Genomic DNA, 15021 nt, shown 5'->3' on the forward strand with positions numbered 1-15021 from the left:
GGAGGACTTTGAAGAAACCCAAGGAGTTGAGGGGTGTGGGGCGGAAAGCGGAGGTACGAACTGCCGCAGGGCCCCTGTGTCTCCTCGAGGGCGTCTGGCAAGGGCAGGACTTGAGCCGATTGAAATCAGTTGGTCGTTGGGGGACTGTATGCCCCTCAATGCCATCCTTGCTTTGAGACGGGACCAAACGAATCGCCGATTTAGTCCAGTTAGGGACACAGACATGGGGAGACCAGTGGAGAGAGACGAGGACGTGGGGAGACAGAGAGACAGACACAAGAAGAACAGAGTCGTCCCCCCGCCCCGCCCCCCCCAACGCTCACCTCATCCTGGTCCCGCATGGCGTTCAGCTGCTCCAGCTTCTTGGCCCAGTAGCGCGCTTCCTCCTCAGGGATGTCTGGAAGCGGAGCCCCGGCTGTGAGTCTGGAAGCCCGCCCTGCCCCTCAGCCTTCACCCAGTGCACCCTGCAGGCCTAGGGCCTGGTCTCAAGGGGGTGGAGGAAGAGGAAGGGAGAACAGGGCGAGCTCCCATCCCTCCCCGCCCCAGGCCGCCTTGGGAATGAACGGTGGGTGGCCGAGGAGAAGCTCGTGGCGTCACAAAGGTGGGGAAGCCACGGGTCCTCGGAAAGACGGTACGGAGATGACTGAGCTGGGTCCAAAAAAGCAAGAGGAGCTTCTCTGTGTCTGCCTCTGTCTCTCCTCGTATCCCCAGCTCACCAAGGGCCAGCCCAGGACAGCTCAGACCCAAGCCCCATGGGTCAAGAAGCAACTGGCTGCCTGCTGGTGACCTAGAGGGCCTGGGACGTGCTCTGCGCACGGCAGACACATGGCCCGCTGCCTCGCTGCACCTGCGAAACTCTCTCTTCTGGAGAGAGGAAACTTCATCTTCAGAACGAAGGGCGGCCTGAAGCCACCCAGGCCTGGCCATTCTCCTGGGCCTGAGGAGGGTCCTGTGCCCCCCACACTCACCTAAAGGCAGCTCGAAGCGGGTGTCAAGGAGGATGCGGTGGAAGGTGGGGTCCTTGGTGCCGCAGATCTCGCTGTCCGCCATGATGACCTGAGAGTCCAGTGTTAGCCACTCTCCAGGGCCCTCCTGGGGGTTGGGATGGGGTGACAGGGCCCAAAGTGACACAGGGTGGAGCAGGGATCTGCCGCACGCCGGCCAGTGGGCCCCCTAGTCTCACAGAAGATCCCCTTTGCCTCACCTCACTCTTACCCCGAGAGCAAGGGTCGTGCCCCACTTTACAGATGAGGCAACTGAGACTCAGAGAGAAGGTCCCAGTCCAGGGCCACGCGGTAGGTCAAGGACGCAGAGAGAAGGCCCTGTGGGGCCAGGTAGCGGGGGTCTGAAGCTCGCGTCGCTATGCCTCATCTCTGATGAGGCGTATGTGGCCCCCGCTTCGAATAAAAGCCCTGAAGCCCAGCCAGGGGAGAACCCCCACCCCAAGCGAACAAACCAGACCCGCCCTCACAGGAGACAGAGCCAGGCACAGGCACCTCCAGCCCAGAGAGTCAAGGGCAAAGCCAGAGGAAGGGAGGGGGCAGGGGCATCCCGAGGGAAGTTAGGGAAGACTTCCTGGAGGAGAGCACATCGGAGCTGGGCTTAGAGGGTGATGGAGAGGGTACTTGAAGCCCAGGGAACAGCACGTGCAAAGGTTCAGAGGCCATCTTTGGGGCCTATGAAGGGTGGAGGTTGGGGTGTGGGGGGAGCTGAGGCTGGCAATGTAGGCAAGTGCCATCAAGAAGGCCTCTCAGTGCCTGGGGCGCCTGGGTGGCTCAGTCGGTTAAGCGTCCGACTTCAGCTCCGGTCATGATCTCACGGTTTGTGGGTTCGAGCCCCGTGTCGGGCTCTGTGAAAAAAAAAGAAGGCCTCCCAAAGGAGATGGGCAGAGATGGCAAGAGAAGGTCCCAGGGTGGTAAGATCCCCCTGGGTTCAGCATGAAGGGGCTGAGGGGAAGGGGTGAGGCTTAAGGCCAGGGGGCCAGGGAGGAGGCCAAGCTTATGGTCTACCACCTCCGGGGCTGGTGCAGCCTTCCCCCTGCACAGAGTGCTCATTACCCACAATGTGTCCCTTCTCTCTCTTCCATCGGAATACATCTTCAGCAGGGCCACGGCCTATGTAGCTTAAGACTACCTTTCCCAGACTCCCTTGCAGCTAAGGGTCCGCACGACTAAGTTCTAGCCAATAGGCGATGAGTGAAGTGCGGTGAGCCTCTTCCAGATGAGGCCCTTAACCAAGAGGGTGAGCCCCCTCCCTGGCCACCTTTTCTTCCCTTGATAGCAAAGCAGACGTAACGGAGATCCTCCAGCAGCCGTCCCTGGCTGCACAGAGAGAAAGGCAGAGCAACAAGATGGAAGTTTAGACCCTAGTGACTTTGGAGTCACCATCACAAACGTTGTGGGCGGATGGAGATACGCGTCCATCGTGTTTAGGCCACTGGCCTCTGGGCCCCTCCAAGGCACTCTTCCCCAACCCTTGACCCACCACTCACTTCGTTGGACTGGCGGATGGTCCGCAGGGGAATCCACACGGTGCCCACCATTGTGTCCCAGATGAGACCCTTGTTCCACACCTCTACCGTCAACCCCAAATCCAGGCGGTTAATCTCACTGTGGAGAGAGGGGAGGGGCATGAAGGGGTAGGAGTGAGGGGTGAAGTCTCAGAAAAGTCCGTTCACCTGCCTTATCTTAGGACACACAGCCAACTGGAATTCAACCCCAGGCCTGGATGAGGCCTACCAGGAAGGTAACACAGTAATCCTTGTTTTACAGAGGGGAAACTGAGGCCAAAGGGTTAAGTTACATGCTCAGGGTATCACAGCAGAACCCGGGAAGGTATCACCTCTCCTGAACCCCCAACTCCCTTGGCTCTTCCTGGAGCCCTCAGGCCCAGAGATACTGGCTAAGGGAGGAAGAGGCTCAAACACTCTCTGTGGCTCCCTATGACCCCAGGATAAGGGCATTCAGGATGCCTCCCTCCTTCGCAATGTCACCTCCATCCAATCATATGGGGACAACCCTGAGAATGTGAATGATACCACCTCTAGGCACTTTTCTCGCAGGACCCACCCTGGAAATAGGCAGATTGGGAGGAAAACCCTGGGGAATGTCCCCCTTCACTGAATTTACCAATCCACCGGAGATGTGTCTCGAGGACTGTTCTCCTTGAGGGTATCTGTGACCTGGTCGTTCAGTGACTGGTTTCCAGGGGGCTGGGGGCCACACTGTCTCTCCTCTTCCACATCTTCCCTAGAACCTGCAACTCCCACCCTTTCCTCAAATTCCTCTGCTCCGGGGTCCCAACTCTGGGTTCTCTCATGGCCTCCACCACTGCTCGTCCCCAGTCAGGCTCTGCTCGGGGGGTTGAGGGCTGCCTGGGTCCAAATCCCAGCTCTGCCAGGTATGAGCTGTGTGACACTGAACAGGTGGCTTTGCCTCTCCAGCCTCTGCCTCATCTGTAAAATGAGGATGGAAATAACGCCCTCCCTCCCAGGCTTGTGTGTGTGTGTGTGTGTGTGTGTGTGTGTGTGTGTGGCGGGGCAGGGGGGGTTGATTTAATCAAAGCCTTAGAAGGGGGCCTGGTATTTTGTTGGTCATCATCAGAGAAGATGGGGTGTCATACGGGGCGCCTGCGTGGCTCAGTCGGTTGAGCGTCTGACTTTGGCTCAGGCCATGATCTCACAGTTTGTGGGTTCGAGCCCCGCGTCAGGCTCTGTGCTGACAGCTCAGAGCCTGGAGCCTGTTTCGGATTCAGTGTCTTCCTCGCTCTCTGCCCCTCCCCCACTCGGGCTCTGTCTCTCTCTCTCTCTCTCTCTCTCTCTCTCTCTCTCTCTCAAGAATAAATAAACATTAAAAAAATTTTTAAAAAGGAAAAGAAATCACACAAATGACTAAAATAACACTTGGTGGCTAGACCTGAAACTGCCCTCCAATTGAAGCTTGGGGCTGTGGTCAGGGAGGGCTTCCCTGAGGAGGAGACACCGGTGAGACCCAAAGGACAAGATGGAGCCTGCCAGGTCCGGTGGGAGCGGTGGGGGAGAGGAGAGAAGAGCAAGTGCAAAGGCCCTGGGGCAGGAACAAGCTGAGCCAGAAGAGATGGAGGCAGATGCTGGCAGGAGATCACAGGGGCCGGGGCCTGGAAAGGGGGTGCTAGGGAGAAGAGTGTGGGTTTTGTTCTGAGGTTCACAAACCATGAGCCATGGGCAAGTTTAGAGAGTGACAGGATGTGATTTGCAGTTTTAAAAATATCCCCCTGGCTGCCTGGAGGAGAACAGATTGCCGGGAGGCAGGAGGCGGGCAGCAGCAGGAGGCCAGGGGCGGAGGCTGGCGGGCAGCGGGGACTTGGCTGGTGGCCACGGAGATCAAGAGGCAAAGCCGATGGCTGGCCGCGGGGCCGCGGGAGGAGGGAGTGGAGTCCCAGACAACACCCAGGTGTCCGGCTCGCTCTGTGGGACCAGCAAGCGAGGCGACAGGCCCTGCTAACTCAGTCACTGCAGACTCACAACATGAAATCCTGTTCCCAGCTGGGCTGGCTGCCCCGCACCGCGATGGTCGTGCTCTTGACATTTTGCACCTTCAGGGTCACATACGTGTTGAATTTCTCTGCAGTGGTGAGAGCAGGGGTCAGCACAGGGGCCCAGGGAGTCCCCATGCCCCTTCCCAAGCTCTAGACGACCCTCTTATAACCCCCTGGGGTCTCCGTGTGCTTGGGGCCACGGTCTAATAACCAGGTCCAATAGACGGAGCTGTTTCTGTGCCTACAGCCCAGGCTGACCCCCAGAGCCCCTCCCCCACCCCAGTCCCTCAGAGCATAAGGGAAGGGCCTTGTGGGATTTGGGGGTGCCTAATCTAGCTGCTTAGAAATGACTACGTTCAATAGCTTTGGTTTTTCAGATGGGAGGACTGAGGCCCTGGAGAGGGGAACCAAAATGACAGTAAGGGGCGCCTGGGTGGCTCAGTCAGCTGAGCGACCAACTTCGGCTCAGGTCATGATCTCACAATTTGTGGGTTCGAGCCCCACGTCGGGCTCTGTGCTGACAGCTCGGAGCCCGGAGCCTGCTTCGGATTCTGTGTCTCCCTCTCTCTCTGCCCCTCCCCCACTCATGCTCTGTCTCTCTCTGTTTCAGAAATAAGTAAACATTAAAAAATATTTTGTTTAAATGACAATAAGAAATTCCCTTCGCCTCTCCGAGCCTCACTTTTCCCACCTGTAGCCTGATCTAGGAGTCCCAGCCTGTCTCTTAGGATCCTGGGAAGGGCTGTTGGCTCAGGGTGAGCCCCACCTCCACTGGATTCTCCAGGGGATGGCTGGGGAGACTCTGGGATCACAAGCCAGGTCTGACACTCTGTGATGCTCAGCAGACAGGCAGCCCAAGTCCCCTGTCACTGGCTCCGACCCCCTCCCCTATGTCTCCAAGACACAGACAGACAGACGACACAGGACAGGGCAGGAATAGAGGCCACTTACCTTGGGCACCATCAAACTTGGCTTTTTTGACTGTGGAGAGAGACAGAGATAGGGAAAGGAGATGGGGAGAGAGGTGGGGAGAAGAGAGAGACAAAGACACCGAGATGGAAATAGAACAAGACAGGCAGAGAGGACAGGGACGCAGAAACAGAGAGACAAAGAAAGGCAGAGACAGAGAGCAAAAGGGACCGATGGAGAGATCAAACAGAAAACAAAAACGAGAGAGAGAGAGAGAGAGATGAAATCAGAGACAGAGACAAGAAGAGGAGAAACAAGAAGGAGAGGAGGGAGGCAGGGATGAGAGGGAGAGAGAGAAGCCATCAGACAGATGAGCACAGACAGACCTCAGGGTTGAAGGAAATTTGGACCCTGGGAGCAGTTTCTGCCCCCTTTCCCCCCCCATCAAACCCCCCCCCCAGGGCCTCCCCCACCTCTGGCTGTGCCTTTCCCCACAATTGAACAGGATTCAAAAGAAGGAGCTGGGCAGGGCACAGGAGAGGCCTCCCACAGGAAGCCCTCCAGGATTGCAGCAGTGAGAGACCAGTTAGGGAGGAAGAGAGGTGGGGAGAGAGGAGAAAGGCGATCTCCAGTGACCCCCGTCCCCCTGTCAGGCCACTGAGGCTTCTCCCCCAATTATCCAGCTCAGTCTGTCCTACCAAATGCCCCGCCCCGGGGTTGAGGTCTCATGTTCAAATGGGACTGAGCGATGTTGCACAGAACCGCCCTGAGACCTGGCTCCCTAGCGCACAGAGAGACATCCGAACCCCCGCTGGGAGGTTGTTACGGCTTGTCCAGCCCAACCCGCCGATGAAACGTGAAACCCAAATATGTGTTGGGTCCCAGGTGGTCCAGTCTCTCCGGGTTTCACGTAACCCCACAGTCCCAAGGGAGTCAAAGCAGTGCCACTCTTCCCTGGGTCTTCTCACGGGATACGGAACTTACATTCAACATCTCTCACACCCTGCAGCTGCCCCCGACGTCCTTCCCCGCCACCCACTCTGTATCTCCACCCAAACCCTGCTTCCCCACTGAGCCCTTCCGCGTGTTTTCCACCATCCTTTCCCCTTGTTCCTTTTCGATGTACGTTGTGGTTCCCACGGGCAACACACGCACATTTTGCAAACTCCAAGGCGCCCCAGAGATTGGTACGCGACGAGAACAAGGCTCTTCCCACCCCAGGCCCCACAGTCCCCGCCTTGTGCAGTCAACACTACCGGTTCCTTCCAGGGCTACAGGCACACAGTCTGTGATCCAGCAGCCGTGTGCACGTGTGCGTTATTTTACTTCCTACGCCAATGGCAGCGTTCGACACCCTCTGTAGAAATTTGCTGTCTCTCGGGACGGACTGAAGAGTTTGTGCAAGCGAGTCGGAGGATAAATTCCTAGAAACGAAGTTGCGCGGGTTGCTACTCTTTCTTTTATTCTGAGAGCCAAGTTCAGCCCTTTTGTGGGCAAATGCCATGGCCTCCCATCTTGGGGTCATATCTCTGTCCACATCGCTTGAATTTCTGTCTTGCAAAAGCGCCCAAAAGATACCAATGAAGGGAGAATTCCCATCAAGGGTGGGGGTGGGGTGGGGGCCGTGGGGGTGGGGGGGATTGACTTCCAGAAGCACAGCGAACCCCCCGGAGTTGCAGAGCAGGAGGGAGAATGATCACCTTCCCATACTACTGCCCAACCCCCACCAAACTTGAAATGCAGATGGGCTGTGCATCGTACTCAACACCCCTGGGTTTGGGTTTGGCAGGTTGAAGTGCGGAAGGAGCCCTCGGCTGGACCTTGGGAGAGGCGAGCACTGGTTCAGCACGGAGTCAGGTGGAGTCAGGTTCAGCCTATGGTGCTGTGTGAACCCGGGCAGGTGAACCCCCTTCTCTGGGCTTACTCCATCTCTCTCTTTCTGGTTTTCTAGATCTGGCTTTCTCTCTGTCTCTCTGTCTCCTGCTGTATTTTATCCCTGCGTCTCTGTTTCTCTTTGCCCCACACCCCAAATCAGTCACCGTGTCCTGTCTTCCTCACCTTCCCATTCAAGACACGTAACGGCATGGGCAAAGGCCCCTCTCTTGGGTACATGCTCAGCTCCTGTCCCACTGCCCCCTTCTTGCACCCTCAGCCCCACTCAGCCCACAGGGAGCTCAATCACCCAGCTCCTCACCCCTGGGGCCGAGTGAAGCTCAGGGACCCTTAGGAGGGTGCCCTCTTTGAGGTCTCTGAGCTCTGCCCCTGGTCTGTAAAAAGGGACCCGGAGCAGGAGCCGCAGGTGTCCTTCCTAGGGGACCCCCTGCTTGCACTCCTGTTGATTGGGAAGGGTGGAGCAGTGATGGCGCAGAGGCAGGGGCCTGGCAGTGAGGAAGGACGGAGAGGGACACAGAGGCTGAGAAAGGGGCACGCACAGAGGGATCAGTCTGGCAGAAGGAAGTAAAGGAGAGGGGGAAGGGGGGTAGATAACAAGTCATGAGAGTCAGAGACAGAGACGCAGAAAGAGGGAGACACACAAATGTCCACCAGGGAGGGCCAGAGAAAAGGCGAGGCAGAGTGGGGAGAGAAGGGTTGGAGGGGGATCTGAGGGGCTGACTGGTGTCTAGCCTGGCCTGGCCCGCAGATCCCGCTCTGGGTCCCCTCACCAGGGACAGAGCTCAATGAGGAGGCCAGTCATCCAAAGTTTGTCCTTCATCCTCTCCTCCTGGGTGGGGATGGCGTGACTCTCCCTGTCTCCATTCTCCTGGTTCTGTTTCTCTTCCTCCCCTTCTCCCCCATCTGACTGTCTCTGTCTCTCTTGTCCCCTCTCCCTCAGAGTACCCACTTTCTTCCTCCTTAAGCCTCAGGAGGGCCAGAGCTTCACCCTTGGGCCAGAGGGTGATGAGCTCAGCTGGGGCCCACCAGCAGTGAACTGATTGCTAGAAGGCTCTAGCCCCGAAAGCTGTGGCCAAGCTCTGGCTTCCAGGACCCTTGAGTGGGTCCAGGATGAGGACATCACTGTATATTCCTTACTGAGAACTCAGAGGCAGGAGGGGGAGATTCGGGGGCGGGGCTCAGAAAGAAACGTGGTGGGGGGGGATCAAGGAAGGGGCTCAGAGTGGGGAGAAGGACTCAGGGGGGGCATGGGGTATAGGGTGAGGGGTGCAGGGGAGAGGACTAGGAAAGGAAGCTCGAGAGCTGGAGGAAGGTCTTGGTGGGGAAGGGGGACTCAGGAAGGCAAAGAAGCGATGTCATCAGGGGAGGGGCTCAGAGGAGGAGAGGCCTCAAAGGGAGGGAGGGGTCTCAGGGCAGGAACCAAGTCTAGGTCCTTCTGTCTTTACCCCTCAGTAAACGGTCCCAGTCACTGTCGCCTTCACCACCCAGGCACTGTCGCCTTCACCACCGTAGTCATCACGTCTCTGCCCCGCCACTCCCTCCCAACCCCCCTCGCTGCAGTATCGGGGTCAGCGGGGCGGAAGCGCCACCCCTCCCCGCGAGCTCCTGGTCACACGCACAAGGCTATTTATAAAGTGAGCACAGAGGGCGTGGGCGACGAGACAGCTGGGAGTGACGGCTGGGGGAGGTGCACACTGCTGGCCCCTCTGACAGGAGGCTGGGGAGACACCGTGTCACGACGGTCAGCAGCCTGCGCGGCCCTTGGGGACCCCATCAGCCCTGACTGATTAATGTGGTTACACAGGCAGATGCTGGCCAGGGCAGAACCCGGGAAGGCAGGCACAGGGGCTCAGGCTTCAGGACTTCCATAGGCGCCGCCAGGCTCTGCATCTAGGAAATGGAGCGAAGTAGGGCCTTCTCCCCTTCCTCCTCCCCTCTTTCTCCCTCCTCCTCCTGCTCCCCTTTCTTTTTAGTCATTATTAGAATCGGCATTATTATACTGCCATTGCTACTGTTTTTATTATTACTCTCACCAGCATCATTACTATTTGTATTATTTGGTTGGATTCTAAGTGTGCCCCTGGTCTGGACAACCCTGGAATTGAGGGGCACCTCCTCCTTGACTTGCCAGGCCTGGGGTGGGGGCGGGGGAAGCGTTGGACCCCAACCATCAAGGGAAGCATCAGGAAGCTCCCTTCAGAACATGCTCACTGGGTGTTGGCAAACACTACAAGATGGGGTAGGAGGGAAGGGAGGCATAAAGGATTCAGAAATTGATCTTGAGATATTTGGCGGTTTTATGCGTGATGCCAACGGCCTATATGAGTTTTGTGATAAGGGCACTGGCCCCACTGGCTTTCATCTGGGAGAGAGGACTCCTACCTTCCATTAACGGAAATAAGCCAGAGCCCAGGTAGGGATTTCAGTGTAAAAAAACAAACACACCAAGAACCTCGACAGAGATTTCTGTGTTTTTTAGCCACTGCCACTTAGAACTAGGCCTGACATATAGTAGGTGCTCATCAAATAGTGTTCAATGAAACAATGACATAATTTCCTCCTCCAGCAGCCCTGTGGTGAGATCTGCCCCCTGGGCGCCGTCCGCGGTGTGGCACGCTCGGTCCCTGCTCTGTCCAGGGTGCTGAACCCCTTTCCCTGGTTTACCTCCAATGAACTTGGCACGCCTTTTTACTTCCTGTGTACTACTGAGCCCTCCTCAGGCCTGAGAACGCAGTGAGCTCTCAGGAAACGTCCTACACCCACGGACCTCCTTCCCGAAGGCTTTTAGTCCCCATTAATAAAAACACCATCATTGATTTTTCCTGTCATTGGCTCACACTTACGGAACTTTTCCACAGGCCAGGCAGCATGCCAAGGGCTCTGTGTGCCTCATCTCACTGGAGAGTTCTAGCAAACCTAGGCAGTGGGTGCGATTAGTGTGCCCATTCTACAGATGGGCGCGCTGAGGAATGAAGAGGATACAGGACTTGCCAGGAAGCAGTGGATTTAAGGGTTCAAACCTAGGCCTGTTGGACTAGGGATGTCCCGGTTGGCACTCACAGAGTAAGCCCATTGTATGTGGGAGGAAAGTGAGGCATGGGTTAGGAGAGGGACTAAGACTGCAGCCCTGAAGATGAATCAGAGCCAACCCTGGAGGGCATCCTATGATTATAGTGAGAGCAAAGACTCAGAGGCAACCTCCCCTGGCTAGGTGGTCATCAGAAATAGGGCAGCCAGGGGAAGAGGGGTTTGTGAGGGCTTCCTGGGAGAGAAGCAGAGGGAGAGGCCACAATGAATGGGGGAGATAATGACATGTCTCTTTATTGAGTGAGTGAAGGAAGACGGTGATCCCAGGACAGACTCTCACCCCATGAAAGGGAGGGTTAGTCTTCTTCCAAGAAGAGGTTCAACCTTCACCCTGAATTCCCAGTAGGCTGTGGAGTCAGACAGCTACATCTCTAACTCTGTGGCACTAAGCAAGTTGTCGAACCTCCCTGAGACTCAGTTTTCCTTATCTGTAAAATGGATGTCTGTAAGGATTAAAGAGGGCAATGGGCATAAAAGTCCTCAGCACCGTACTTACAGAATGCCGGATAAACGGGGCTTATTGTTGATATTATTAGTTTTGAGGCAAACTCACCCATGTACACATTTGCTAATTGTATGCAATATGCATTCACCAAATATTTCTGGAGACTTTAAAACCATTGAGTGGCCTGGCCAAATGCTGTAAGGCACATAAGAAGGTCTAGAACGGAATCCCCACCACCATGATTTTGCACGTGCTATTCCTTCCACCTAGAGCACCATGTCCCTCCTGCTTAGCTCCCCCTCATCTTCTGAGACCCAGGCGAATGTTGAGGGTCAAGGGGCGGGGGGAGGTAAAAGCATGCTTCCTAAAGGGAGAGAGCTCTGGATCCTACCTTCCCTGCCTCCCTCAGCCCTTCCCTTTCCCTCCCACTCTGACCGCACCAGCCTGAGGCCAGGAATAGTGCTGGGTCTCCAGGAACGGTGCCTACCATATAGTAGGTGTTCAACAAATGCTTGCTGAATAAATATATGAATGAATTCATGAAGGAGCAAGGTTCCTTTGCAGACTCAGGACTCTGCCAAGCCCTACCAAGTGGATGGGGTTGGGGCAGCAGTGGGACTCCATATAGATAGATAAAGAAATGAGGGGGGGGCAAAGGCAAGACCTGAACAAGATGATCTCCTGTATGTTGGTGTCAGATAAGTATGCAAGAGTTTACATTTGTGTGTGTTTGCATGTGCATTTGCTCATGTTACCAGGGAAGGCAGGCGTGCGTACATGGGTGTACGTGTATGTGTGGAGGGACACGTGCTTATGTGTACCACCTGAATGCAGGTGATGATGTGCACATGCATGTCAGGAAGTGCAGTGTGACTGTATGGGCAAAATGCTGGTATGTGTGAGTTTAGGTATCTGCGGGCTTGCAGGTGATGTGTTAATTAGAAACCTATGTTGTGGCGTGTGTGTGTGTGTGTTACACTGTTATATGGAATGTGCATTTGCTTACTTGTGTGTCCACATATAAGTGTGTATTTTGTGAATCATCATTCGTCTGTTCAAAGGGGCTGCTTTGAATGTCCAGACAAGCGTCATCATGCATGTGGCTTTGGTATGTGTACATGTGTGTGTTTCTTGGGATTGGGGCCCTAACAGGTATACGTAGGTACAGGCCTGTGTGTCAGGGCATGGGTTGACCTCTATGTGACATGGATATTGTGAACACGCATCACACATGTTTGGATACATCCGTGTGTGCATACATGCACGTGGACACACATGCCTGTATTTTGGGGACCATGTGTACATGGCAGAGTGGCTGTGTCCCATATACATATGTGTGTTCACACACACACACATGAATGTGCACACGTGTCCACGAGTGAGTGTGCATTCATAGGTGGTCTTCGTGGAATCTTGGTGGGTCCTGGGCATTTCTGTCCACACAGGCTGAGTCTGTGTATGAACGTTCCAGTGCGTGTGTGCATAGATACGGGCAAACATGAGTGGGCTCCCGGTTGGGGGTACAGCTATTTCCTCAACTCCAAGGATGAGTTCAAACCCATGGAAAGCCCTCCCAGCCCAGCTCCACTGCTGCCTTGCCCCCTCTCCCTTTTCATTGACCCCCTCAGCCCCAGCGGGCATCACTCCCACCCCTCCCAGCATTTCACCCCTCTCCACTTCTCCTGGTCTCCCCCTCAGCGTTATTCCATTCCCCATACATCTCAGGGTTTTACTCCCCACCCCACCCTGAGCCTTGCCCCTCCCAGCAACACCCCTCCACTCTACTGGTGATTCCCTTCCTGTAAGTTCCACAGAATCATCCAACACAATTCTTCCCCCAGGCCTCCGTTTCTGGAAGCCTCATCCCTCTTCACACCACCCCCACAGTCCAGCCTCCAGTTTGCGTCAGAGTCAAGGGTGAGATTCCCCCCCCCCCCCCCCCCCCCCCACACACAACTAGGCAAACCTTCCAGAGGAAGCCAACTTGGAGGATGTGAGGCAGGGAGCAGAGAGAATCAGGAATAACACACCAAGTGGCCCCCTCCTCCAGTGCCAGCCCCCCCTGGCCCCACTGCTGGGCAACTTAGAGGAGGGGGAGAGGCCAATAGGGGTTTGGACGTTCACCTCTGCCTTTCCTTTAGTCAGAGTCAGGGGGTCTCCTCCACTTCCCCACTCCCCTAACTCTATAGGCCAGGGGGTAGTTGGCTTTCAATCTTATGGGCCCTTGGGCCACCATCAGCCACGGCAGGGAACGAGCTCAGGGAAAGGAGGTCCTTGTCCCTTTAAGAACACCCGCGTCCACGCCTGCCCAGCCCCGCGCGACAGCACTCTGGAAGCCACCGCGGCAGGGAGCGGGCGGGCGGGGCAGGGTTTGTGAATGGAGCGACGGAGGGGGAGGGGAAGAAGGGGGAGGGGCGACGGGGGCGGTTCCCGGCTCTGGGCCTGTTCACTGGGGTCCAGGTGGAGACCGGGGTTCAGCGCTCGCTCTCTCTCGCTCTCTCGCTCTCTCTCTCGCTCTCTCTCTCTCACACACACACACACACCACACTCCCCGCTGTCTAAGATCTCCCAAAGCCTAACATCTCAGGCCTCACCAACACACTTCTTCCGAGACCTCAGCCTTCTTGGAGGGAGTAGGTGTGAGTGAGGGAGATGGACCCCAGTCCTTGAAACCCAAGGTGGAGATCTCTGTAAGCCTTGAGCCCCTGTTCACCACCAACCCCACCATCCAAGGTCTCCCAGAGCTTGAGTTCTCAGCAGGAATGCCCGGGATGCCTGAGTCCTGGTGGGCTCTCTTCACCCCTACCCAACCTCACAAGTGGGGGACAGCGATCATGCCCCTCCTGTGTCTCTTTCCTTCCTTCCCCGCCCCAACGCAGAGCGTGGGCCTGGGCGTGGGCCTCCGTGCAGATGGCGTTCGAGCCCCAAAATAGCTCCACCCCACTTCTCCCTCCCTCCATTCGGCGCAAAGTGGGTGAGGTGAGGATGTCGGGAGGGGTGCAGGCCGGCACTGCACCCTCAAGGGGTCAGCTTCCAACGGGGGAAGCCGGTTAGGCGTTCTGGAGTGCTGGAGGGGGCAGGGAGTGGGGAGACCCTCAGGCGATTCCCCCAGCCCCCACTGGAGAGTCCAAAGAGTTAGCGGGGAAATGTGTCCCCAGACACCAATCACAAGCCTCTCAGGACCTACGGAAGGGTCTCCCTAGCCCCGACCCCGGCCTCTTCACACCCAAAGCTGAGGGATTCCTAGAGGTCGCCTGGGCAAGCCCCCTTACCCAAATCTTACATGCTCGAGGCTTGGAGACCCCTCCCCTCCGCACTCCTCTTCCAATTCCGAGCCCAGCCCACGTCCCTGAGAAGCCACAGCCCAGCCCACCGGCGCAAGACTCCCTCCAAGTACCCTACAGGATTCATTCGAACTACCCAGCCCAGCCCCTTCCACACTTAGTAACCTGGTCTACATAGACTCCCCATCTAGACTGTCTCCAGATAGAGCCCCGGATCCCGGCTGGCGTCCACGCGGGCCTCCGCATTCAGCCATGTCCGTACGACCCCCAGCAGCGGCCACTAGGACCCTCTGAGAATGCAGCTACCTCTACCTGGATCACCCTCTCCGGCTCCCTGACGCGTCTACAAGGGCCACCCTCTCAAAAGTCCAGGCTCGTGTACTCAGGTCACCCCCTCAGGAGTCCAGCCGCATCCACACGGACCCCGAGCCCGGTCCGGGTCCACACCGGTCCCCAGCCTCGCAGCCTCGCCTCCTACCTCCAACGCAAAGTAGAGACATGTCTCCGGGGTCGCCGGCGGGCCGGCTCTGTCAGGTGTTGCTTAGCGGCCACTGGGCTGGGGCATGGCCGGGGCTGCAGCCCGCGCTCAGCTCACGCCGGGGCCCGGCCTCCGCCGCCGGCCATCTTGGTTCAGCACCGGGGGTGCGGACAGCTCCTGACGTGGTGCTGATGTGGAGCGGGCGGGCGGAGCCCAGGGACGCCTGATGGGGCGGGGGCGCTGCAGGCTTGGGGGAGCTTTAAAGGGCCGGAGCCGGGTGGGGGCTCCCCGTCCCCAGGGCTTCAAGACCAGAGGGACACAGGGCAGCCCCATTCAGGTTCCCTACAGGCTCTGCGTGTTTTCGTCTCTGCTGGAGTCGCTTTGTGGGCTCTCTGTCTCTTGAGTCCTTT

The 15021-nt window shown here is 57.0% G+C and overlaps 1 protein-coding gene across 1 annotated transcript in view; it reads right to left on the bottom strand.

The window, feature by feature from the left end:
- Positions 1 to 14793, bottom strand: part of UNC13A (unc-13 homolog A) — a 58157-nt gene extending 43364 nt beyond the window's left edge. Inside the window, exons 1-6 of the mRNA XM_040445554.1 lie at positions 14612 to 14793; positions 5467 to 5496; positions 4502 to 4601; positions 2492 to 2609; positions 969 to 1092; positions 224 to 397 (exon numbers count right to left, since the gene is read on the bottom strand). Of these exons, the coding sequence (XP_040301488.1) occupies positions 224 to 397; positions 969 to 1092; positions 2492 to 2609; positions 4502 to 4601; positions 5467 to 5496; positions 14612 to 14633 (568 nt within the window). The 5' untranslated portion in view covers positions 14634 to 14793. The remainder of the gene's footprint in view (positions 1 to 223; positions 398 to 968; positions 1093 to 2491; positions 2610 to 4501; positions 4602 to 5466; positions 5497 to 14611) is intronic.
- Positions 14794 to 15021: the final 228 nt, after the last annotated feature.

The sequence above is a fragment of the Herpailurus yagouaroundi genome, unplaced genomic scaffold (assembly GCF_014898765.1).
Source record: "Herpailurus yagouaroundi ecotype Mexico unplaced genomic scaffold, PumYag 193, whole genome shotgun sequence".
Classification (NCBI taxonomy): domain Eukaryota; kingdom Metazoa; phylum Chordata; class Mammalia; order Carnivora; family Felidae; genus Herpailurus; species Herpailurus yagouaroundi.